Source organism: Gaeumannomyces tritici (assembly GCF_000145635.1).
Source record: "Gaeumannomyces tritici R3-111a-1 unplaced genomic scaffold supercont2.7, whole genome shotgun sequence".
NCBI classification, from domain to species: domain Eukaryota; kingdom Fungi; phylum Ascomycota; class Sordariomycetes; order Magnaporthales; family Magnaporthaceae; genus Gaeumannomyces; species Gaeumannomyces tritici.
The window spans coordinates 1,520,535-1,544,052 of record NW_008804551.1 but is presented as its reverse complement, the minus strand read 5'-3'; the positions used below and the strand labels follow the sequence as shown (position 1 = coordinate 1,544,052).

The 23,518-nt window shown below is 56.4% G+C and overlaps 11 protein-coding genes across 11 annotated transcripts in view; 6 read left to right on the top strand and 5 right to left on the bottom strand.

Moving 5' to 3' along the window:
• Positions 1–108: 108 nt before the first annotated feature.
• Positions 109–919, top strand: GGTG_11837 (hypothetical protein). Its single transcript, XM_009229728.1, has 2 exons — positions 109–354; positions 481–919. Exons 1-2 carry the CDS (start codon positions 180–182, stop codon positions 636–638), a joined length of 333 nt encoding a protein of 110 aa, XP_009227992.1. The 5' UTR covers positions 109–179; the 3' UTR covers positions 639–919.
• Positions 142–3,407, bottom strand: GGTG_11836 (hypothetical protein; the record flags this gene model as incomplete). The annotated part of the gene is made up of 5 exons (XM_009229727.1): positions 142–1,847; positions 1,936–2,574; positions 2,677–2,868; positions 3,094–3,269; positions 3,376–3,407. The coding sequence occupies 5 exons, from the start codon at positions 3,405–3,407 to the stop codon at positions 1,366–1,368; spliced, it is 1,521 nt and encodes a 506-aa protein (XP_009227991.1). The 3' UTR covers positions 142–1,365.
• Positions 3,408–4,588: 1,181 nt separating this feature from the next.
• On the bottom strand, positions 4,589–7,273 carry GGTG_11835 (YjeF protein). The gene is made up of 7 exons (XM_009229726.1): positions 7,046–7,273; positions 6,849–6,957; positions 6,450–6,515; positions 6,259–6,353; positions 5,798–5,894; positions 5,421–5,649; positions 4,589–5,268 (listed from the first exon to the last, which is right to left on the bottom strand). Exons 1-7 carry the CDS (start codon positions 7,055–7,057, stop codon positions 5,166–5,168), a joined length of 711 nt encoding a protein of 236 aa, XP_009227990.1. The 5' UTR covers positions 7,058–7,273; the 3' UTR covers positions 4,589–5,165.
• Positions 7,274–7,710: 437 nt separating this feature from the next.
• GGTG_11834 (30S ribosomal protein S16) lies at positions 7,711–8,292 on the top strand (the record flags this gene model as incomplete). Its single annotated transcript, XM_009229725.1, has 3 exons — positions 7,711–7,787; positions 7,884–8,064; positions 8,194–8,292. The coding sequence occupies 3 exons, from the start codon at positions 7,711–7,713 to the stop codon at positions 8,290–8,292; spliced, it is 357 nt and encodes a 118-aa protein (XP_009227989.1).
• A 1,413-nt stretch (positions 8,293–9,705) lies between these two features.
• On the top strand, positions 9,706–10,383 carry GGTG_11833 (hypothetical protein; the record flags this gene model as incomplete). The annotated part of the gene is made up of 1 exon (XM_009229724.1): positions 9,706–10,383. The coding sequence occupies one exon, from the start codon at positions 9,706–9,708 to the stop codon at positions 10,381–10,383; it is 678 nt and encodes a 225-aa protein (XP_009227988.1).
• A 3-nt stretch (positions 10,384–10,386) lies between these two features.
• GGTG_11832 (hypothetical protein) lies at positions 10,387–12,100 on the bottom strand. Its single transcript, XM_009229723.1, has 2 exons — positions 11,085–12,100; positions 10,387–11,004 (listed from the first exon to the last, which is right to left on the bottom strand). Exons 1-2 carry the CDS (start codon positions 11,435–11,437, stop codon positions 10,773–10,775), a joined length of 585 nt encoding a protein of 194 aa, XP_009227987.1. The 5' UTR covers positions 11,438–12,100; the 3' UTR covers positions 10,387–10,772.
• Positions 12,101–13,129: 1,029 nt separating this feature from the next.
• On the top strand, positions 13,130–13,985 carry GGTG_11831 (hypothetical protein; the record flags this gene model as incomplete). The annotated part of the gene is made up of 3 exons (XM_009229722.1): positions 13,130–13,299; positions 13,384–13,632; positions 13,808–13,985. The coding sequence occupies 3 exons, from the start codon at positions 13,130–13,132 to the stop codon at positions 13,983–13,985; spliced, it is 597 nt and encodes a 198-aa protein (XP_009227986.1).
• A 2,864-nt stretch (positions 13,986–16,849) lies between these two features.
• Positions 16,850–17,302, bottom strand: GGTG_11830 (hypothetical protein; the record flags this gene model as incomplete). The annotated part of the gene is made up of 1 exon (XM_009229721.1): positions 16,850–17,302. The coding sequence occupies one exon, from the start codon at positions 17,300–17,302 to the stop codon at positions 16,850–16,852; it is 453 nt and encodes a 150-aa protein (XP_009227985.1).
• A 295-nt stretch (positions 17,303–17,597) lies between these two features.
• GGTG_11829 (hypothetical protein) lies at positions 17,598–18,655 on the top strand. Its single transcript, XM_009229720.1, has 2 exons — positions 17,598–18,074; positions 18,191–18,655. Exons 1-2 carry the CDS (start codon positions 17,841–17,843, stop codon positions 18,311–18,313), a joined length of 357 nt encoding a protein of 118 aa, XP_009227984.1. The 5' UTR covers positions 17,598–17,840; the 3' UTR covers positions 18,314–18,655.
• A 569-nt stretch (positions 18,656–19,224) lies between these two features.
• On the top strand, positions 19,225–22,273 carry GGTG_11828 (hypothetical protein). The gene is made up of 2 exons (XM_009229719.1): positions 19,225–20,634; positions 20,694–22,273. Exons 1-2 carry the CDS (start codon positions 19,247–19,249, stop codon positions 22,096–22,098), a joined length of 2,793 nt encoding a protein of 930 aa, XP_009227983.1. The 5' UTR covers positions 19,225–19,246; the 3' UTR covers positions 22,099–22,273.
• An 89-nt stretch (positions 22,274–22,362) lies between these two features.
• The window catches only part of GGTG_11827 (hypothetical protein), a gene marked incomplete at both ends in the record, with an annotated part of 2,623 nt that continues 1,467 nt past the window's right edge, over positions 22,363–23,518 (bottom strand). The window contains 3 exons of the mRNA XM_009229718.1: positions 22,363–22,388; positions 22,877–23,006; positions 23,278–23,352. Of these exons, the coding sequence (XP_009227982.1) occupies positions 22,363–22,388; positions 22,877–23,006; positions 23,278–23,352 (231 nt within the window). The remainder of the gene's footprint in view (positions 22,389–22,876; positions 23,007–23,277; positions 23,353–23,518) is intronic.

The following is a 23,518-nucleotide window of genomic DNA, read 5'->3' as shown; positions in this document are numbered from 1 at the left end:
ACGGGCGAGAATGATTAAGAGAAGACACATGAGATAACAAGTGTTGATGGGTATATATTCACTTTCATCATCATCCACCCCATTCGCATACACTCGATCTCATCAGGAACCGCCATCGATCACGCCAAAAACAACACTCATCCACCCACCAACCCAAACAAGCCAAGAACACCATCACCATGCGCCCTGCATTCTTCCTCGCCGTTCTATCCAGCGCTTTGGTTGCCGCCCAGTGGAAGCTGGTATGCTCACCGGTTCCTACGGACAGTTGCCGACCTTTTTGCCAGTGCGTCGGGGGGATGCGCGACTGCCCCGTGTCCCCGCCGCCACAATGCCAGCAATACTGCCGATGCGGTAGGTAAACCCTGTTTCAATTTCAAACCCCACCATGACTGCCCACGACGGGAGCCAAAGACAATAGGTGGGGTACGGGCGGTTTAGAAAGTTAACAAAGGGTTATACTTCTTCTTCTTTGTACAGACGTGGACAACTCCAACCCCCCTCCCCCGTACACTGGTGGTAGGAACGGCGGCGGCAAGCCCAGCCCACACAACCTGCCAACCCCGCCCCAGGACGGCTCGTCCCCCCGCCGCGCCGGCAGGCCCAAGCGGCTCGCTCGGCGGATCATGCGCAACTAAGCGAGGCGGTGCTTTCTCTATATAACCCTGGAAGAGGTATGGCAGGCAGGTGCAGTAGCGAACATATCTGGAGTTTTGGTGTTTCGGTATCTTTGAGAACGGGCTATTTCGGGGGAGAATCTCTTTGGGAGTGTCTTATCTGGAACCGAGAATCTTTAAGCGAGTACACTGTCTGCTTGTAAACATCCCTGGAATAGGCTTTATTGCACCATAAGCTTGGTTACCTCATCCGAAGAATAAGGAAGATGGAACAGCTAAAGTGTGGTGGCAGCCAGTCCCTGACGACGGAAGTTGTCGGGAAGCCTGCACGGCGCAACCGGGCTGCCGTGTGTCAGGAGCGCAAAAGCCAGTATCACAAGTTACGCTAACCTATTTGGGAAAAGCATTAGGAATGCGACAATGACGTAATTGCACATTTGAGGCACCCTGCTGGCTGTGCAGAACTTTACTGTTTGGTCGTCGTTGTTTTTGAGTACTTTCCGCGGAGATTGACTCGGGCAGGGTTAAAGTAGGCCGGGGCGGGCAGGGGGAGGCGAGTGTGGGCGGCGCGGGAATGCACATGATCTCGAAACTTCCACGCCGGGGAGGATCGTGTTGGCGAACCCGCTGTTGAGAGCACCATACATTACCTAACACCAGATGGTCCAGCGCAGATACACATGCCTTCAAGGCTTGTCCGCTCGTGATGAGGCCCCGCGTTGGGTCTCTACAATGGCCATGCTGCAGGTCAACAAGGGGTTCTGCGGTCGGGAGTGGGATGGTGGGTTGCCTGGGCGTGGTGGGCTCGCTGCGCCAAGCGTCGGTGACAGCCCCTCGTGATTGAGAAAAGACGAATGCAGTCCGCCTCGCGCATGAACAGGGGCCGGTTGCCGACGGGATAGGTTGGGTAGAAGCGCCGGGCTGCTAGGGCGCGGGTGGTGGGTTTGGTGGCAAACAGGGCGGGCAGAGCGATGCTCTTCAGCTTGACGGACGAGGACACATTTCCCCAGAGGCTTATGATCACAACTTGCTTGTCGCCTTGTGTGTGCCATTGATAGATTTTGCCTGCGGGAGAGCCGTTGGGTTGGCTTTTCTTACGCTGCCACGGCGTTCGCCGGCCGATCACTTCCCCTAGGGCACATAAGACCCCCGTGTGGCGTCGCGAGCTGTGGCGCAAGCTGCGGCGTTTGCCAGTGCCAAGTCCCTTTCGGTAAGAAAACACCACGGCGGCTGCGGGTTGTGGCTGTCATGTCGCACCATCCCGCCCGCAAAGTGAAGCGAGGCGGGAAGCCAGCATCATTGGACGCAATGCACATACCGATTGCTATGTCCAGGGGAATGCTGCAGAGATCGCCAGGGTCCACCCACCCTGCCACGTCATTCCTAATGATGCTGGAGTGAGAGACGGCGGCACGGCTTTTGGTCCCTGGAGGGGTCGACCAGGCCGAGCAGTGGGGGTCAGCTTGGAAGCGCGGACGATGCTTCTCCTCGTCTTCTTGGCAGCGAACCTTGCTTGTCATTCTTTTTTTTGCTTTGAGTCTCGCAAGGGATGCGCTGCTACGCGCTGTCGAAATCTTGGATCTCGCGCAAAAAAACGTTATCGTGGACGCGGTGGAGGGGCCATCGACGTTATGTCGGACCCCTCCCGATAGCGTGTTCGTCTTGGCTCCGAGGGGCCAACGGTGTCCGAAGGGAGGCAAAGCAGGGCGATGAGGGGGGTGCACGCTCCCAGAGCCCGGGGCCTTGGGGGACCCTGCCCCGCCGTCGCGAGGCCGGGAGCGGTGCGCTAGTGGGCAAGGTTGGGCCGGCCATGGACTTGCCCAAGAGGCCCCGTTGAGGCTTCGGCTGACTGGACCTTGCCGAGCCTCCAGATGTGACGTCGACAGCCTCGACTCGAGATCTAACTTCTCTTGTCTCTTGTGGTTGAAAAGTCGGGTTGGTCCTAGCAGGGTTGAGTCTGTGGGCCAGTATCCAGCATGGACAGCGCAGTTACACTGCGACTGCCTTTGGTGGTTGGACAATTCCTGTGGGCGCTTCGCATCCCGCCAACCTCACTCACCTCTCTTGCCCAGGCGGCCGTGAAGGATCGTGTTCGCGACACGAGATGCTGGGAACACCGCGATCTTGCCCAAGAAATCGACCGATGTTATGGCACGTTGCCGGCCAGTCCGGTATCCGGTATGCCCTTCGGAACTGTCAGCCGAGCAGCCGCCTCGAAGGGCCGATCGCTCGGCGGGTTGTGGTCGAGATTCTCAGCGGCCCTTGGATCCACCTGCTCCCACTTTTTTTCTGTGTTTTTTTCCCTCATCTCCGCCTTTAATCTCTTGATTTCTCGGCCAGAATTGCGTTTTTTCCCAATCGCCATGGATCATCCATGTAGGGCCATCTCCAAACGCATAGCTTTAGCCGTGAGGCAATTGAATCGGGCACCTGCTGAATATTCAGCAGCACACGCTTGCGTCGAGACGAGCCACACCTTGGTGGTCCGTCAGGAGCCACTGCGGGGATGCGTCAACTAGGCTCTGGTGATGGGGTCCCAGCACCGACACTGCAGGACCACGACGTTGCACAATGATTGAATTCAGGTGATTCCAGGCGTGCAACTTGGGAGGTGTCCATGTAATCTGCGTCTCCCGATGCTCCGTCTCCGACCTGATAGAAATTTATCCAGAATTCCATGGCTAGGCATCGCTGTGGTGGGCGTGGGAGATAAAGGAAGTGCACTGAACAGGACTCGGATCAGCTCGAAGCCGCAAACCTCCACCGGATGGCAATGCAAGACGCGGCCATTTCTAGAAGAGGGAGGCTCGAGACGTAGTACAAAGGGGTTGGAGGTGGCAGAAGGCGCTCCTGTCGTCGTTGCTTGACTGCGAAGGTGGGCGCCGCCAGTTAAAGGTGGAGAGAGGGTGGTCGCCCTGATCTAGAACGCTAGCGCGAAGCCCCAACCGGAGCCGCCCCGCCAATCAGCGTGCTCGAGGAGCTTTTGCTCCGGGGGCAAGCCTCCCCCGAGGTGACCTCCCCGGCTGGTGGACGAGCTCCCGCCTTGGGGCCGTCCGGCAGGGGGGCGAAAGTGCACCCGTCTGTAGAAAAAGAAAAAAAGGAGAGAAAGGGGCACGCAATGGAGGGGTGATCTTGGGAAGGTGGCACGCACAGGCTGCAAGGACGGGGGGTGAGGTCAGCCAGCTATCTCGCCGTGGCCGAACGACACAAACACGACGCATACACTATACTACCTACACCTACGGGACACCACCTCGGCACACTCGTGCTCTGTCCTGCCGGCCGCATAATCGCCCCAACCCTCGCTGCCACCACCCGGCCTACCAACCGACAACGACCATCTAACGCCCACGCCCGCCCCCTAGTTTTGCTTGCTCCCAAGGTGACGCCGCCCCTGCCCATCCCACGCCGCTTGCACACATACCTACCGACAATGCAACGAGCTTGCCACGGCGTCGTCTTGCGGGGCTGGCGCTTTCTAACATCTATTGGCCCTCACCAAAAGTTAACCCCCCAGGGTGGCAAACAGTCGGGCCTTCCAGGGGTCCCTTCTCTCTCTGCTGTGCTTCCTCTTCATTGGGTTGCCCTGTACACCCGTCACGCACCCCCTAGGCCCAGCGGAAAGGAACAGGAGGGTCGGTCACCCTGATCCAGCCCACCCCCCTGGGCCGCGTCGCTACTGGCACGTGTCGTGGTTGCAGTGAATAAAGCCGACCGCAGCCAGGGGAACAGGAAAAAGAAAAAAAAGTAAACAAACCCGCTCCCGCACGCCACCACGGACGGTGACTGGGTGGCTGCAAAGCTGTCCCCCTGGCACCGCAGCAAAGCTCCCGCGGGCGGAGCCAGCCCGGAGTGATCGTTCCTGAACCTCCCACCTCGCGCCACATCTCTCCTCGACGCGACGGCAGTGAATTTATCAGCCACACCTCCAAAATATCTTCAGCTCCGGCGCCCCTTCACTTTGCCCAAGAGGTCCATTGGGTGTTGTTTGCTTGCTGTTTTATTGGCTTCTCTGCAAGCCGTCGTTTCCATTCCCGAAAGCAAGAATTTTTTTTTATAAACCCATCAATCTACTTTCAAGTTAAGAAAGGTTACCTCCGAACCTAGAATAAAGACACCATAACGAGCGACCGATAAACACGCAATAGCAAAAGAAACCCGACGCCTCTGTGCTGCTGTCGAACGAACCGAGGTCTTTCGCCAGGGGTCTCCCGCAAGCTTTAATGTGCACTGAGCACATGGCCGAATGCTTGGTCTGCGGGAAAGAGTACATGGTATTCATCGAATTCTGCTCCGACCACCACCCTCCGCTCCTGGTGTGCCCCCGCGGCGTCGACGCCGTGGTCACTGAGATGGTGATTGGGAAATGTCCGAGCCCAGTCTGCCCCAACAGCAGGACCGGCGGATGCCAGGTGATATGACACAGGCTGGCGAGGGCCTACTCCTGCGGTGTACAGAACGTAGCTGCCAAAAGGAGTGGGAGCCCGGTAGAGACGAAAAGCTGGTGCCGGCGACTACGACAAGAATGACGATGGCGACAGATGGTGCTCAGAGCTTCTGGCCCGCAGGCCCAAGCTCCGCGACTTGGTCGAGACCTTCGTACTCTGGGAGCTCGAGCTCATACTTTTTGGCGATGGCCGGCGTGACGAAGCTAGATCGGCTGTTAGACGAAAAACAACAAAAAACTGGACAACAAGAGCGGCGACCGCAAGGCCATCGAAACCAGCCATCGACACACCCAGCCCTACGACGAAGTTCTGCGACGGCGACGGGGACGAGAGAGATTAGGTGCAGAGAACCTACCGTCCTCCCACAAAGTGGCGGCCCCTGAAGTGCTGCGCCAGTGGCTTCGGGGCCGTGAGGCTGACGAGGACAGCAGGGTTGAAGTTGCTCCCGAGCCCTGATTTTGGCGGACCGTTCTCTATATCCCACGACGATGGCGCGTCGACCGACGTGACAGGCACCTGGGTCTCTTCGAGAGCGCGGATAACGGCTGGGAACGGCTCCCTGACCTCGCCCGAGAAACTGAAGCCTGATTTTGGTGTTGTTTTTTTTGGTGGAATGTCAGCAACAACGAATACCAACCTAGGAAGAGATGGCCGTCCACCATCGCTGGAATCGCAACCACAGACGTTCCTCCACGTGGTTGAGATACGTCGAGTATAGAGAGGGAAACTGACCGAAGATGGCGTCGACGACATGGTCGGACGACTTCAGGGCAGTCGGGAAGTCGTCGACGAAAGGGACCTCGAGGTCCTCCAGTTGCTTCGTGAGTCGCTGCGTAAACGATAAGCGGCTTGTGGTGGATAAGGAGCAACCAAGGATTTAGAAGTGACGTGCGGCTGAGGATCAGGACGACGCGCTCTTGGGGGACAGTATAATGCACATGAAAACGCTGTCGGAGGCGGACAAGTTCTCGGTGGATAGGACCATCTCCAATCACTAAGCGCACCCCTGGATGCTCCGCCAAGGGTCTACCGCATTGAGAAAAAGGAGACTAAAAAGAAGACAAAACAGAACAAAGCAACAAAAACATTTCCATTTTGACTCCATTCCGAGCTGGATATCGGTGCCCTTGATGCAGGGGCTGTGATGGAAAACAAGCGGAAGGGAATGTATGACGCACAACGAGCGGACTTACTTGGTACAGTTCATTCTTGCCGCGCTTTGGATAGTAGATCGCCGGCTGGTACCCGTAGTGATGGAGGTGCCTCGCGGCAACAAGGCCGTCACCCCCTATTTCCGCGCCCGGCGCGTGAGCCAAAGACTGGGCGTTTCCCACTTTGCAAACCTCATCGTGCTGACAACATTTCGAGGGATCGGCGCACTCACCATTGTTACCTGGACCACATGCAATGAGGACCCTCCGGCCCTTGCTAGGCGGGTGCACTCGGAACACTGGAGCCGAAGTCGTCAGCCGAGCTGCGGCAAAGGAGTTGTCTGTATCTTGTGCGGCCTGAATGGGACACGTGGGAGCAGTTGGCATCTTGATGGTTTGGCTGACGGAGGACAGAGAAGGGGGAATGGGAAGGGAGTGGCGCAGGTGTGGAGTTGATGAACCACCGCCCTACCGCCCCTTACACCGGCCTCCGGACACGACCAGGACGCAATGGTGACAGCACATGCATATATGTCTGGTTCCAAAGAACGGGTGCCTTCCCGGCAGGTGCGGGGGAATTGGCCGCCACTACAGCCCAGCCTTATATCCGAGAGACGGGGGCTCGGACGCACCGGCTTGCGACACTGAGAGGCCGGCCAGCTCCATCAGCTGGTCCAGCGAGAAGGCGCAGGTGCTCATGAGCTCCTGGTCCAGAGCGGTGGCGGCCCTAGCCGAGAGCGTCTGGACAGGCCAATATCAGCAGGCTGCCGACAGGGATGGGGTGGCGATGGGATGGCGATGGGCGCCGGGATCAAGGTCCTGCCCTTACCTTGAGGGTCATTGTGATTCTGCAGGTTGCTGTAACAGCTCAATGTGGAAATGTAAAACAGTACGGAAGGGAACGGGCAAGTTCCTTGGTCCTGAAAAAAAGGCGACCTTTCGTTGTGGTTTTGGAGGTTTTGCGGTGGCAGCTCCTGAGCGGAGGGTCATGTCATAGGATCTCCCCATTGTCTTTGACATCAACGCACGCTCTTGTCGGGTCCAGGGTGCGTCACACTCCAATGAAAGCCCCAAAAGTGGGACGAAAATACAAGCACGACCTCACAATGACGGGCGCTAACGTCCGCGGTTGTTGTCGCTGATTGGCGGGGGTGGGGAAACGCACTGGATCACAAGCTACGTAAATAATCACGTGCCATTACTCGCCCCCGCCGCTAGCCTAGACGACTTAGCGAGGCTGTAGTGCTGGAGCCCCACCTAAAATTTCGCTGTAAAGCCTCACGAAAAAGGTGCCTAGACGGCTTCGCCGGGCGACAAACAGAACGGCGCGCCGAGGCATCCAGAAAGCCTTTAGAACGCCCCTTGAGATTCAGGACCATCGCCCTCTCCCGACCGATTCGAGCCCCCGCGCTGACCACCCCGCCTCGAAGCCTTCGCGCCCACCAGGGCTTTCCATCACACGCCCCCCCAGGGGCTCACGACACCGTCGCCGCCATGGTCGTCAAGATGCGCCTCGCCCGGTTCGGGCGGACCAACGCGCCTTTCTTCAATATAGTAGTGGCTCAAGCAAGGTGCGCAGCCACGCCATGACAACTGCCAAACGGCGACGGAGAGTGGGGAAAAGGAAATACATGGCTGATATCGCTTTGCTTGCTTCGTTTCTGCAGGACCGCGCGCAACTCCAAGCCCATGGAGGTGATTGGGACCTACGACCCCATCCCCAAGACGGACTCGTACGACACGTCGCGCAAGCTGCACAAGGACATCAGGCTGGATATGACGCGCGCAAAGTACTGGATCGGTGTCGGCGCGCAGCCCACCGATACGGTGTGGAGGTTATTGTCTATGGTGCGTGCACCTCTTCCTTCCCCATCTTTGTTGTCGCCTCTGGCGCGCGGCTGGTGGTCGACGACGCCGTCATGCGGCAGCATCCGAGGCTATCCCTGGGCTGACAGTTCGCAATCCACAACGCAACAGGTCGGGATCGTTCCGCCCAAGTACAGGCCAGAACCGAACTACAAACCGCCAAAAAGCTTTAAGCCGCCAAAGTCGGCACCTGCCTCAAGTTCGAGCTAGGTTTCGAGGTGGCGGCGCCCTACTCTCCTGTACATTAAGGCCCTTCAGCTCCGTGACTACGTCATGTACAAAAGACATCGGCATTGGCACGACACGCGCGACTATGTCCGGGGAGCGGCAAAGATATGTGTCTGGCCCTGTCCCCCGCGTCAGCCCACTATCGTTTCCTAATGTGTGCTTAAATCTATGTGTTCTAAAGCACCCGTCCGATGGTTGGCATGCCGCGGTTCGCGCACATGCATGCTAGCATCGCGCTTAGCTCGTGCCGCTCTACCCCGGGTTGTCCGCCGAAAGCCTCCGCGGCGGGGTCCGTCACCTGCGGGCTCCGCGGCCAGTTGGCAGACCCTCGATTCAAAATCGAACCGACACGGAGCGCCTGTGCCTCGCCGGGAGCAGCATTGTGAAGATGATTCTACTTGCTTTTTTATTGCAGCACACCAAACTCGCCTATTGTCGCTTCCTCGCTCTTGGTTCGGTGTTGAGCCGGAGCCCAATCTTGTCCGACACCTCCGAGGTCTCCGGAGTTCCGGTGGAGGACATATCCTGCTTGGACAACTTGGCACTGCAGGTCCCGCGCATATTGGCTTTACATCCCGCACAACCCCTCGGAGTCCCTCGGAGACCTGGTCGAGCTGTGTTGGCCGAGCTACTTGATTGGTCTTGGAGCTTGTCTCTTAGTTCGATGGCATCGGGGTGTCACTGTAGGTCAATTTGCTCCATTTCCTTAGCTCCAAAAGCAAGCGCACTTTTGTCAAACAACGGCTCAACACCAGCTGCCAGACAGAGGCGATAGTCGCACAATGCCTTGGCCGCCCTACTTATCGGTAGTAATCCGTCCCGGCTGCCATCCCCGTCCAATATTGACTCGCGCCGAGCCCCCTTGAGAGGACTTGGCTCCAAGACAGGTTAGCGTCATGCTGCACTGGCGGGAGCTGCGTGCCTGCAGCCATGGATGGGATTCCCCCAACGATTCGCATGCGTGTGACGTCGGGTTTTTCCTTTGTCCCATCCCATCCTGCATTCCAGCGCATGCGGGATTTGTGATTCTCATGGACACGAACACACCCCTTGGCGTTTGGATTTTCCCACTCGTGCCACCACCTCCTTCCTTGCCCATTTCCCCGGCTCTCTCCGAGACCTGCAGCTGCCATGTTTAAATTGGGATTCCCCCGCCCGAGGTTGGGCTGGCAGTGCCTTCCCCGGTTGACGCGACCGTCTCCCGCCATCGTGTTTTCCCGCCCGCCAAATTTTGCTGCTGCTGCTGCCTCTGGTCCCCCACACCGGTTTTTTTCTGCGTCCCCGTCCAGGCCAGCACCGTCCCAACAGTCATCGGCCCCGCCCCCCAGGCACGCGGACCCCACCAGCAGCGCATCCCTCCCCGACAGCAGCAGCACCACGCCCCGCGCCGCCACAATGGCCGACGAGCAGCGCGAGGAGATCGCCGACTACCTCCAGCAGACGCACGACCGTGTCTTCCAGCACAACCGCACGTGGGCGGCGGAGCAGCGCCAGAAGGACCCGGACTTCTTCCTCAAGCTCGCGGCGGGCCAGAGGCCCGAGTACCTCTGGATCGGTTGCTCCGACTCGCGCATCCCGGCCGAGCAGATCACGGGCCTGGGACCCGGCGAGGCCTTCATCCACCGCAACATCGCCAACCTGGTGTGCAGCATCGACCTCAACGTTATGAGCGTCATCAACTACGCGGTACAGAACCTCGAGGTCAAGCACATCGTCGTGTGCGGCCACTATGGCTGCGGCGGCGTCAAGGCCGCCATGCAGCCCAAGGACATGGGCATCCTCAACCCCTGGCTGCGCAACATCCGCGACGTCTACCGCCTGTTCGAGGCCGAGCTGGACGCCATCGAGGACGAGGACGCGCGCTACGGCCGCCTGGTCGAGCTCAACGTCATGGAGCAGTGCCGCAACGTCATCAAGACGGCCGCCGTCCAGCAGTCGTACGAGGCCAAACGCTTCCCTATCGTCCACGGCTGGGTCTTTGGCTTCAAGGACGGGATCCTCAAGGACCTCAAGGTCGACCACCAGGGCATGCTGTCAGATGTTATGAAGATCTACAACCTCAGCAAGCACTGATCGCGTTCCTGGGGCCGGGTGCGAGGGATGGATGGGATGCTGCTCCTCCTTGGGTTGCGAGGCTTCGTTTTGTGGCGCGACGTGCGGTCTGTCTCGGCCACGTCAGGGAAATTCCCGGAATATTACCAACCGACCAGGAGTCGCGGCCTTGGAAGTCGGCCGAGGCTGGGTTTTGTCTTGATATATACTTATTAGATCGATTGGAAAAACGGGAGTCCAGAACCAACCACCCTCAAACCATCCTCACACCACCCTAAAACCACCTTATAAAATAATACCACCTGTTCGCTGACATTCCATAACATGGGCACGCAAAGGCCTTGCCACCGATTCCCCAACCCTGTCCAATTTTCGCAAAATGCCCCGAGTGCGTCCGACCTCAAAAGTGCCTAATACCATAGCTTGGCGTTGGGCTCAATGCCATTCTCCTTACAGTGATCGTGGTAACGCTTCGCGAAGCTGAAGCAGTCCATGGTTTCGCGCAGGCTGTCGTCGTCGTTGAAGAACTCGAGACTCCCTGTGATGGTGAAGACGACCTCGGCACCGGCGCTCATGAAGAGGGTGTGGATCGTGCCCGGGTTCTCCACCACGTAATCGCCAACGCTGGCCACCCAATCGTATCTTTTTTTTTTTGGCACGTTCGTCAGCCTATCTCTTTAACTTCGAACCCTTTTTTTCCGCCGGGGAACGACGCCACGCACTCCTTGTACCGCCACTGGCCGGCCACAGTCACGGCCGTCACGGTGCCCCGGTGCCGGTGCTTGCCCAGCCAGCAGTCGACGGGCGTCCGGAGGCCGATGACGAAGGTGCCCGACCGCGTCTCGAACCGGAGCGGCCTGAGCTCGAGCGTGCCGATCCACGGGTGCCAGAGCGTGTCCTTCTTCCCGTCGATGTAGACGTCGGGAGAGCCGAACTTGTCGGTGAAGGCGAGCTCGTCCCTGTCCCTGGCCGTGAGGACCGACGCGTCCTTGGGCCGGCTCGGCAGGTCGGAGCTCTTGGAGCCGGCGACCGCGTCTGGGGCCGGCTTGTTTTCCGTTGTGCGTGTAGGAGTCATTATTGTTTGCAGTGTTTTGTTTGCAGCCCAGCTTTCTCTTCCTTCAAGAGATCAACGGCGTGCGGTTGCCGATGATTGAGCGGATGAGCAGCTCTGCCTGATATACTGATGATCGGCGGTCTCGTCACGAAGCGGGGTATCATCGCCCAATCGACTGGATGGTTGCAACACAGCGGCCCCGATCTCTCCTTTCCCCGCTCTGTTTCGGCTCTTGGCTGCGTAACCTCGAGGGGGTTGCGGTACTGGAGGCGGCTCTGGTGCGGGGTGGTTTTGCCATGGCGGGTGTGGAGCTGGGCTTTGGGAACTGACAAAGCACGGGCAGAATCGATGCGAGTCGGCACTGCTACACCTGGCGTTTATACAGCGGGCCTGGGTAGAAATCGTGTCTATATCTCTGGAAAGGGTCCGGGTGGAAGCGGGGGTCGATGGAACAGACAACGGCACGAACACCATACGAAGATGGCATAAACGAGGCGACTGTGGTGCAAGATGGTGGGAAACTGCGACTAAGCGACGGGCAGTCTCTGTCCCCGTCCTCCACACAGCATTATACCATCGCTGCCTATATCCGCGTCTGACCCTGACAATATAGCATCGGTGGCGGCCAGCCGTCGTCGTCCTGGGCTCCCGGACGATGCGGGGCTGCGGATGTCTAAATCGCCCTGCTGCCCCGCAACTTTCCATGGTTTCCACCGCCCGCCATCTTGCTGAAAAACATCCAGTCGGGTCATTCTAGGACTGGTGTGGGGTAACGTGGGGGGCACGCCCACCATAAAGAAGATGGCAGTCCCACCTCCCTCAACAACATCAACAACAGAAAGGCGATTAGGATTTCAAGAGCAGGGATAGGAATAGGAAAGCCCATGGCATTAACCATTCTCCTTCCCAAGATTTGTAAAACTGCCATTTTCTTTGTGGTGGGTGTGGAGGGTTACATTTCGGGCCTCCCTCGGGCTCCCCAGCCTGGCCTCCCGAACGCGCCTCCTTGGAGGCCCGATCCGGCCTCAGTGGGATATCGTTGGCTTCGAGACAGCCTGATGCGCTTGGCCAGCGGCTGCGCAGTTGCGCCAATGTGCCCGCCCGGCCACGGCGCAGAGGACGTCTAGCGCTGGTGCGGGCGCGGGCCTCAATCCAGCACACTTCGCAGGCGGGCAGCCAACGGGAGTGCGTCTCATGCACCAGCACGTCCTGTCGGGGGCCCACCAGCCCACCATTTCCGTGCCCTGGTGCCTCCTTGCGCCCAGTTGGGGAGAAATCACACCGGCTGTATGCTAATGAATTAATACTGTGTTTCCCTGACTGTCCAGGACCTTGCGGCACCGTGTCTGCCCTGGACGACAGGACTCTCCCACGGGGTAGAAGAACAAAATGGAAAAAGGGCGAAGGAGGGATAACGCAATGAGGCCAAGGCACCGCACCAATAGATAGCCTCACATCCTCATCCCCGTGGTTTGTTCCATCCAAGAATGAGGCCTTCTTGCTTCCAGGCAGGCATCCAACCCACGATGAAGGCGCCGGAGGGGATAGGAACGGGCGGATCTGGGGCATAAAAGCGGCTCATTGTTCTGGTGCAATTAGCTTGATGAGAGAGATCTCCAGGCTCTTTTCCAACCTTCTCCAAGTATAGCTTGATCACTCGAAAAGGCCAGCATCTCCAGTCACCTTCTCCGAACAGCCCCCTCCGTCTCACACATGTCTGACCAGCTCGGCGAGGACGACCACTACCAAGGACACGACCATGACACGGGCCCTGGTCCTCCTTACGACGAGGAGGCACAGCAGGGAGAGGAATACACCTACGAGGCAGCATACACCGACAACGACGGCTCCGTCGTCCCCTCCGTTTCGGCCCCTGATGCCTCGTGGGCGACGGGCGCAAGCACCCTCGCTTACGCGCAAGCTACCCAGCCGCAGCAAGACCAGGACACGGCCGGCACTTTTTAGAGTGCCGACCAGCAGCAGCAGCCCTACGGCTATGAGCTGGCGGTGTCGCCCCACGCCGCCCAAAGCCAGGTTGGCTTTGACACCAGCGCTGGTGCAGCCGGACCAGCGGAGCCGGCCTACGAGGGCCAGTTCCAGGTCGAGGCCATGCCTGAGGACTTCAGCTGGCTGCTCCACGCTGACAACAAGTACTACTGCGACGTGGGGGACTGCACGTCGGCTGGGAAGCCATTCGATATCCCGACAACCATAAGGTGAGCCTTTATACCAACCAGAGCTTCTGTCCGAAGTCGACAGAACTTCAAAACGTGCTACAAATACATTACCTTCACCTTGCTAACAAAGCCTTGGGCTGGGCCGGTTAAGAAAACACATGAAAACCCACTACAAGCCTGTTCTATGCCCCTTTTACACAACTTGTGGATATAGGGGCGCCGAGCAGAAATACGTGAGGCGTCACGTCATGAACCACCACAAGGGCTGGGCGGAAAGGAACATTCCGGATGCTGCAGACACACCCGAGGAATTCACATGTGATATTTGCGGCGACTCGTTCAAAAGGCCGGACTACGTCCACAAGCACAAGCGAACACAGCACCGGGAATAAGCATGGGAAAGGAGGCCGTTGGGTGGGGTATCCCGAAAGGGACTAGCTAGTGGACTTTTTGCGTTCCCAATGACAATCTCGATCTTCTTTACCTTACCGCAGAGGGTAGTGGAGCGAGGCCAGAGCAAAGCATGGGTAAAGTTGCTTCGCAATGTGAGATATGACATGCAGCTTCATAACAGCTTTCTAAGGTAAGTACAGCCGTTAAAGCTCGGGCCCGAGTCCTGGAAGGGCAACACAAAGATACAAGATGGAGATATTATTTGTTAAGCTTTGTACAATGACTATTCGGGGGTGCATGTGTTACAGTTAGTCGACGGAAACAGCTGCAAAAACCAATTAGCTCGGACGTTTACAGCAACATATGTCTGTCTTCATTGTCTGTCTGCTTTGTCTGTAGTCACTGTCCAATATAATCAGTACGGTTATTAAGTTAATGCACCCCCTGTCGGCGCACCCCCCTGTTCGCGCACTTTGTAGGCCCACAGCATGGAATCTTCTAAAGTACTCCCGCCTTTATATTTTCGTTAATTTTAATCCGTTTTCCTTACTTTTTGCTGCAATTTAATGCCCAAATACTGGAAAAGCAATATACAAAAAAAAACGTTAAGCAAGCTTTCGCCGCGGTACGAACGAAAAGCGGGATCCAAAGGGCTTCCCGGCTTTATAAGATACCAAAGTTAACCTTTAAAAGTTATATAAAAATCGCTTTATTTATCCGGCAATTACAAAAGCAATATTAACGGGTACATTTTAAGCAAAAAAACGCTTAATTAATTAAATTTTATTACAAACCTTTTTAAGCTTCCCATTAACGCACGCGGAAATCCGGTTTTTTGCAAAAAAAATCTTTTGTTTTAAAGGTAACCTTTAACTTTTCGGGAAGCATTGGATTTATGCCTTTTTAAACCGATATCCGAAAATCTGAACCGGAAAAGCAAAGCGCATAAAAAATGCACGCGTTTAAAAGGTTATTATTGCAACGATAACGAAATGGTAGCAACGCTTGCAAATACCGGAAATAACCTGGATTAAGCCAGAAAATACGTATAACGCCGACAAAAAAGGCTTGCAAAAAGGTAAAACCGGTAACGGGCTTGTTTTAAACCTTATTAGCACTTGGCTTTTACAGCGCAAAAAGCTTAAATTTCGCACGTAAACCTCGTTTATTAAGTGCATTTCGGTTACAAAGGTATCGCTGCTTCCTTTTATTATTTTTAAAGGAAAAAGCGTACAAAAGCAATAATTTTTTGCAAATTTGGGCCTTTTTTAAAAGTGGAAATTTATTGCTATAAATAACGGCTGGATTACGGATTTTACAAGCTTTAAATGGCTGCAAAAAGTGTTCCTTTTACGCACCCAACCTTTTACTTTTAAGCCCCGTTTCCTAATTTTAAATGGGCACGGATCGTACGTAACCAAAAAGTTTATATTTTTTTGCTTATAAAGCAACGTTTTTTTATTATATTTGCCCGTTTATACTTTGTACGTACTGTAACCTTTCGATTTATCGATTTTTAGCCCTTTTAAATAAGCTTACCGTTAAAAAATCAGGTTCCAAGCTTTATTTATTTGCTTAATAATAATAAAAAAAAGTTAATTTTTAACGGTTTATGCTTACGCACGATTACAAGCATTTATTGCTTTTAATATAAAAATAAAGTAACGGGCGGCCGGGCTTTAGCTTTGCAATATAACCAAACCTTTTATAAACCGCTTTGTGCTTAATAATTTTGGTTTAAATAATTAACAATTCGGAATTTAATAAGCTATAAAAAATAATAAAGCCAAATAACGTTTAACGATCCTTTTCCAAACATTTTAAATATTATAAAAAACTTTTAAACGATTAAAAAAATTAACCATTTAAATTAGCTTTATTAAAGCCCGGATTTTTGCAAGCTTTACAATACGGCTTTTTCTTAAAAAGCTATAAAAAAGCTACAAAGCGCAAAAATACGATTTAGCTATCGCTTAGCAAAAAATTAAGCGGTTAAAAATTTAATTAAAAGCATAAAAGCTTTGCAAAAAAAAAAGGTAGCTTTTAATTCCAACGAAGCTTTTGTGGGTATCCGCCAAATTGCTGCAACGAAAGGGGAAAATTTGGAAAAGGTAAATAATGCGTTTAAAAGCCCGGACGATTCTGAACAGGAGTTAACTTTGTTTTGCATCGAGGTGGCTTGAATAGAGGTAGAAATTTGCAATTGAATGTAATAGGTTTGGTGTAGATCGGATCCTTACAAAGTGCGCGAACAGGGGGGGTGCGCCGACAGGGGGTGCACTAACTTAGCAGCTGGTTCGAACTTGACCGGGCGCTAATGTAGGCAGACGCACTGCTATCCTTGATCCCAAACAACGAACAAAAGTTTTGATGGTATGATGGGGTTAGGCTAATGGATTAGGCGAATGGCTTATCGCCGACAGGTGACGACGAGGATGTTTCTTGTGAGATGAATAGCAGAGGGAGGAAAGAGGCTAAAGAGCAGTCTCTTCTGAGAGACAGGTTCTTGCTGTATAGGGAACGAGGTAGCCCAGGGATATTCTCTCAAGCCGCAGTCCGTGGCACTAATGCGACACCAGTCTGGCCTTCATCAGGTAACAGGATAAACGGGCTGGCTCAGGATCTTTCCTATGGGCTATGTGGTGTCTACGCAGCTTTGGCTAATTAGTGGCATCACGCCCGGTAGTGCTGATTAAGTGGCGATTTAGCTCGGCTAGTGTGGTCGAGTCAGGAAAGTATGCGCGGTTCCACATTTTGGGTCACTAACAGCAAAAAAAGCGGGCTGCCTAAAGCTCGGCGAGCGACGGATGAAGTGCAAAACAGAAGCCGTTTCCCAATGGTTGAGCGGTCAAGGGCTCGTGCCTCACCGGCGCCTCGCCGATCCAAGTAGCCGGCAGTGGAAAAGCTTGGAGACGGAAAAATACCATCCCAGCTTCTTCTCCGCCAGGGGGCGACTGCGAGGCATTCTGGAAAGCACTGGGAGCAGAAGGAAAAGCATATTCCGCATTTGAGGCTGTCGCGAGCTTAGCACCAGCCACAGGACCTTCGGTGCGGCGGCGTGGGACATCGAGTCACGCTTGCCAATCCCTCCCCAGTCGTGGTGAAGGTGCTGAGTGTAGGCGAGCCGGGTTTCGCCCGCTGTGAACGAGCCGGAAGCAGCTCGTTCGGCCGGGGACCCGTATGCGATTTTAGGTAAAATTTTGGCACCGGAATGGCACCGGTCGAGAGTATTCCTCCACGAATTAGAATGCCTCTCGGTGCTCAGCCGCGGGGTCGGGAAAGGAAGAATGGAAGGAAAAGAGGTCGAACCAAGCATTTATGAGGCCAAAAAAAAGTAACTGTATTTGTGGGGTCCCGTTGCTAACAGCCCAGTTTGGCTGTCGAGATGGCGGCATGTCGACCTTCTAGATTCGGAGGGTATGTAGCTTTGCGCTTCGGGAGCGGGTATGCGCAGGGGTAGGTCCCGAAGTGGATTGCTGGTGCCTGGAGGAGCATGGTGTTCCATGGTGCTCTGGACCCGGCTCGGCGAGAGGCGGCGAGGGCTACTAGGTTAGGGATGAGGCCCCACAGCGGCGAGCAGCGGCGAGAGGCTCCCTCGGAACCGGGAACGTCAGGCAACGAGAACAGGAGCGTGAATGGAGCAGCTCTCGGCCCCTGAGGTCGTCGACAACACAGGCAGCTCGATGAAGAAAGCATGCCTACGGGTATAAAGATGGGCTACCTCCGCCATCTTGGGGAGCGAAAAAGAGAGATCCTCACCCACCTCGGCCACTTAGGACAATCTCGACAGGACTCGCAGTACTTTTGACGCCAATCCTCGACTCAGAGTCTCTCCCAGCCCTCCTACCGCCAAGATGAAGTCCTTCAGCGTCATCCTCGCCGCCGTCGCGGCCCTGACCCCCGCCGCCATGGCCGCCGACTGCTACGGAGGCGGCCGCCAGGGCAGCGACTTCCGCTACACGACCGCCTACAAGGGCGTCTGCAACGGCGGCGTCAATGTCCGGACCAAGACCGACTGCGAGGGCAACTGCTGCGTCTGGACCACAGCCAGGTTCGAGGGCTCCTCGGGCAGGCGCGACAAGTGCGAGGTATGCTTCCCTGTGTTTTTCTCTCTCTTTCAGATACAAGCCCCAGTGCGATGGAGAGAGACGGGCGGAGGTACGTCGAACAGCACTGACCAATGATGTGCGGTATCGGAAAATAGGAGGCCTTCCAGAACATCATGAGCCAGTGCGTCAAGCGCGGCCGCGGTGGCGGCGAGTGGAAGTGGAACTTGGACGGCCTCGTGCAGAACTACTATCTCGAAGGCCAGTGGGTCTGCCAGTAGAGCGAGCGCGACGTGGACCGCGCCGCCCGCAGCGGCCTGCTCGTCGACGGCTGCTACGCGTGCATGGGTGGGACGCCGAGCTGGCGGCGGATTCGGCTCAAGCCGCCTCTACGCCGGATGTCCAGTTGGATGATAGGTATTCTTATTGCTCGGCGACCAGTCGCTTTGCGGTCGTCCTCAGTCAGAGGCATCGTTGTGAAAAGGGGGATTGGGGGTGGTGTTTTGCGGAGCAGGGGAATCTTGGGTATTACTTGACGAACAACCCAAGCAGCAACAAACCAATATAATCCATTCTCGAACATCACCTTACTCATTGTCCCAGAAAAGAACACAGACGACGCGGGAGCCCCGGTGTGCCGGCACCCAATGGTTCGGGAGGCGCGTCGTGCCGAGGCGGGTTTTCTGACGATCAGGAGTCGCTTACTTTAAGCTCCGCGCCAATGTCCTCGTGTCATGCAGGCTATTCTCCATTCCAACATGTGCCTCGCCCGCCCGGCTCGAATGAAGCACCACCAGCGATGGCACGATATTTCCAACGTCGCCAATGTTCCGGGCAGGGGTTGCTGTCAGCCCTACGGGGCACATGCGATGTCATATACCATGCAGTTCGCCTTGGACCATCTTCCGTGATATCCGGACAACTTTGGCATCATGATGTCGAGGGCCGAGATGGAAATTAGGCGTCATGCGTCCGTCTCCACCTGACCCCAGCTCGATCTGCAAATGCCAGGGCAGACGGGATATCACCCACAAAATACAACCTTCCCCGCTTGGCGGCATGGAAAAGCTCGTATTGACGGATATGGAGATCATTTCAGGGGGGACACGGCCAGGGCCTCCCAAAGGGGTACTTATACGGACTAGACCGCGTGCCAGTTGAAGGTTGGACCTCTGCTGGCCATCCATCGTGACGTCGCCACGACGATCGACAAGATGAGGGCATCCGGCATCTTCTACGCGCTGTTCGCAGCCCTGCGCGTTAGCGCGCAGGCTGTCGCTGCCGCCCCTGGTGCCCCGTCCGACTTGCAGGTCCAGGGCTCCTACATCGTGGAGCTCGAGACCGACGGCAAGATGGCCGACTTCTACCAGGCCCTCTCGAGCACGCACGGGATCAAGACCAAGCAGCGCATGACCCTGGGCAGCTCAAAGATCTTCAACGGCGCCTCCTTCAAGGTCCTGGACGCGGCAGGCCTCGACGACGCCAAGCTCATGAACCTCATTGCCGCCACCCCCGCCGTCAGGAGGGTTTGGCCGGTGCGCAAGGTGACCCTGAATATCCCCAAGACCGAGGATGTCGCCAACCACACCGCCCCGGCACACGCTCCAGGGCTGCGGAGACGGCAGGACGCCCCCCTCGATGTCGACCCGAAACTGTCGGGCGACCACTTCATGCCGCATCTGATGACGCAGATCGACAAGCTGCACGCCAAGAACATCACCGGCAAGGGCTTCAAGATCGCCATGATGGACTCGGGCATCGACTATACGCACCCGGCGCTGGGCGGCTGCTTCGGCCCCGGCTGCCTCGTGGAGGGCGGCTGGGACTTCGTCGGCGACCCGCCCGCCGGCGGCGAGCCCCAGCCCGACGCCGACCCCTACGACGGCTGCCACGGCCACGGCACGCACGTGGCCGGCACCATCGCGGCGCAGGCCAAGGGCAACAAGTACGGCTTCACGGGCGCGGCCCCGGACGTCAAGCTCTGGGCGTACCGGACCTGGAACTGCGCGAGCTCCGGGTCCAACGAGATCCTGGTGGCCGCCTTCGTGCGCGCCTACGAGGACGGCGCCGACATCCTGCAGTGCTCCAACGGCATCTACGACAACGGCGGCTGGGAGGACGAGCCGTGGGCCCACGTGGCCGGCCGCATCGCCCAGACGGGCGTGCCCGTCATCATCTCGGCCGGCAACTCGGGCGGCCGCGGCCTCTTCAGCGCCTCGACCCCCGCGAGCGGCAGGGGCGTGCAGACCGTCGCGTCCGTGCAAAACCGCATGAACCCCGGCTTTGTGTCGCGCGGCACCTACCGGACAGATGCCGGCAGCAGCAGAAGCCGCAACCAGTCCGCCACCGGCGAGTCCTATGGCTTCTACGCCGGGTCGCCTTGGCCGGAGGAGACGGTGACGCTGCCGCTTTGGTCCATCGGGAACGACACCACGTCTGAAAACGACGCGTGTAGCCCCCTCCCCGACAGCACGCCCGATCTCTCCAACAAGCTCGTGCTGCTGCGCGTGCCCGGGACCCGCAAGTGCTTCCCCCAAGATCAGGGAAAGAATATCCTGGCGAAGGGTGGTAAATACATCGCCTACTACGCCTTCTCCAACAAGTAAGCTCTACCTTGAAAATTGTCCCGCCATCTGTAACTGGTTACTGACGTTGCACTAGCACCTGGGATGCCCAGTTCGTCTACGTGGACGGCATCAAGGGCGTGACTTCGGTTTCCCCCGCCCAGGGCGCCGCTTGGATCGAGATGCTGAGCCGCGGCTTTCAGGTCAACGTAACCATCCCCAAGAAGGCCGATGCTCCCGAGAACATGCTCCTGGAGCTCGAAGACAACGAGACGGGCGGCTATGCCTCGAGCTTCACCTCCTGGGGCCCCAACTGGGACCTGGAGCCGTACCCCCACGTCGCCGCGCCGGGCGGCCACATCCTGTCCTTGTACCCCGTGGTCATGGGGAGCTACCGCGTCATGAGCGGCACGTCCATGGCCAGCCCCCTGGTGGCGGGCCTGGTGGCGCTCATGGGCGAGGCGAGGGGCGGGAAGCTGGATGGCGACCTCTTCGGCCGCATCATGTCCTCCACCGCCAAGCCCCTGACCTGGTTCGACGGCAAGAAGGCCAGTCCCGGCACCCTCGCGCCCCCCGCGCAGGGCGGCGCGGGCCTGGTGCAGGCCTACGACGCCGTCTTCGCCAAGACAGTGCTCGACAGGCGCAACATCGCGCTCAATGACTCGGCCCACTTCGTCCCCGACCACGAGTTCACCATCCAGAACGTCGGGCCGGAGGAGGCGACCTACGAGGTCGGCCACCTTCGGAGCCTGACCATGTACACCACCGTCTCGACCCCGGCCGGCGACCTGCCCGCCGGCGTCCCCAACCCCATCGCCGACGGCGCGTGGGCCGAGCTCACCTTTTTCCCCGAGACCGTCACCGTCCCAGCCGGCGGCTCCGCCAAGGTCAAGGTGACGGTGGCGCCGCCGGCGGCGCGCGAGGGCCCCAACGCCTCGCGTCTGCCCGTCTACAGCGGTTACGTCAGCGTCAACAGCACGCGCGCCGAGTACCTCGTCATGCCATACCTGGGCGTGGTCGGCAGCATCCACGACAAGCCGGTGCTGCTTGCGGGCGCCTCGTACCTCGCCAACTTCGGCTCGCCCGTCCCCGCCAACACGAGCTACACGCTGCCGCCGCCGGACCCCAAGAACCAGCCGAGCCAGCGCAACGACGACGGCAGGTTCCCCAACATGCTTCTGACCATGGGGCTGGGCACGCGCGTGCTGCACGTGCACGTGGCGTCGCTGTCGGACCCGGCGCGCAACAGGGCCAGGACGCCGACGGGCGTGGCCTGCGTCGGCGAGGTGGCCGGCGCGCCGCTCCGCTTCATCGCCAACTTCTCTCAGCGCGCCTACCTATCGGGCCTGCTCAACGACGGCTCCATACTGCCCGCGGGCTCATACAAGATGGTGGCCAGTGCGCTGCGCATCTCTGGCGACGAGTCGGTCCCCGGCGACTGGGATGTCGTCGAAACGGTGCCCTTCTCCATCCAGTACTCAGGCGGGACGGCGGCCAGGTAGTGGGGAGGACAGATTGCGCTGTGATGATTACGAGGAATGTATTTGTGCCTGTAGTAATGTTTGCATTTTCGATGTTGCCTCGACAGTTGTTTTTTTGTTCCATTTGAGGCTACAGAGTGACTTTCTCGTTGCAGATCTGGCTGAAAAAAAAGGAAGTAATCCAACTTACTGCGATCCCCAAATGGCCGAGGGCGTAAGCCATGCAGCCCCTGGACATGTATACCTATCTCGCCATTTTATTATTATTTTACATGATAAAGAAGCTTATAACCCGGACAGCGGCTGGGCCACTATTGGAGTATGAAATTAGTTGGTTATATTTCCACTTCAGCTAGAACCGTAAGTTAGCAACAGCCTGTCGAGCCGCGTTGGTTACCACTTTAAGTATATATATATATATATATAAAACCATATTTGTTAAAATTAAAGGTTTATTTTCTTTTTTCTTTTCCTTTTTAACTTATTTTTCTTTTCCCCCTTTTCTTTTTCCTATTTCGTTTCCCTTTATTAAACCCAATTTATATTAAAAAATTGGTATGCTAAGGTAATAAGCAAGGCCGGCCTGGTAAGCACAACCTACCCAGTGTACCAAACATAGCCCAGTGAACAAGGTAGGTATCGAGTAGGATACGAATACATTAATGCCCCTCCTATAGCCAAAGCTATCGGTAAGGGCCGGCTATATAAGGAAATCCCCTGTACAATGCCGCTATCACCAGGCCCCCGGCCCTGTATCGTGATACAAGGCGTGGCCTGTCCAAGCGCGGGCCGGACGTACCCCGAATACGTATCGAGGGCAAGGACCCCTGAGCGACATGATCATCGCGTCCCTCAAGGACGCCCTCGGCGTCAAGGGAAATCAGGCTCCCGCCCTGAATATCGTTAACTACGTCCACGAGAGCGAGGTGCTGGAAGGCAACAAGAGGTGCCTCAGCAGGAACAATCAGTTCATGACGTGGTTACACTAAGGCTAACGAGAGTTTACAAGAAATTTTTACGTTTTAATAATTTTTTAACGAAAGCGGGAAGCGTGTCATTTTTTTTAATTGGTATGCCGCAAAGCATATAATGTGAGTTTTACCATTTGTTTTCAACATTACGCGGAATAATATAAGCAGACGGCCGTTCCCATGGCGGGGTCCCCTTGTCCCCATGTGTCACGTGAGGAGACCCACCTACTTGTCTGATAAAATCAGGTGCCGCTCCGCTAATTTGACGCCTGCACGGCCCTCCGGGGGCAACCGTCAAATTGCCCTGATTTTAATTTTAGTTATTTAAGGCAAAAGAATAGAGTAACATTGCTTTTTTTTTTTAATGTTTTAACTCGTACTTCGGATAACACAAAAAAGCAATGAAGGCGTTAGCGAAGCTTGAAAGCGTAACTGTTCTTTTTATTTTTTTATTAATTTTTTATTGCTTA

Coding starts and splice junctions, on each gene's coding strand:
- GGTG_11837 (XM_009229728.1), top strand. CDS start 180: ATGCGCCCTGCATTCTTCCTCGCCGTTCTATCCAGCGCTTTGGTTGCC. Junction 355..480: donor CCAGCAATACTGCCGATGCG/GTAGGTAAACCC, acceptor TTCTTTGTACAG/ACGTGGACAACTCCAACCCC.
- GGTG_11835 (XM_009229726.1), bottom strand. Junction 6,354..6,449: donor ATGTGGTCCAGGTAACAATG/GTGAGTGCGCCG, acceptor GCGCGGAAATAG/GGGGTGACGGCCTTGTTGCC. Junction 5,269..5,420: donor CGCCACTTTGTGGGAGGACG/GTAGGTTCTCTG, acceptor CAGCCGATCTAG/CTTCGTCACGCCGGCCATCG.
- GGTG_11832 (XM_009229723.1), bottom strand. CDS start 11,437: ATGACTCCTACACGCACAACGGAAAACAAGCCGGCCCCAGACGCGGTC. Junction 11,005..11,084: donor GGCCAGTGGCGGTACAAGGA/GTGCGTGGCGTC, acceptor AAAAAAAAAAAG/ATACGATTGGGTGGCCAGCG.
- GGTG_11829 (XM_009229720.1), top strand. CDS start 17,841: ATGAAGTCCTTCAGCGTCATCCTCGCCGCCGTCGCGGCCCTGACCCCC. Junction 18,075..18,190: donor GCAGGCGCGACAAGTGCGAG/GTATGCTTCCCT, acceptor ATCGGAAAATAG/GAGGCCTTCCAGAACATCAT.
- GGTG_11828 (XM_009229719.1), top strand. CDS start 19,247: ATGAGGGCATCCGGCATCTTCTACGCGCTGTTCGCAGCCCTGCGCGTT. Junction 20,635..20,693: donor TACTACGCCTTCTCCAACAA/GTAAGCTCTACC, acceptor ACGTTGCACTAG/CACCTGGGATGCCCAGTTCG.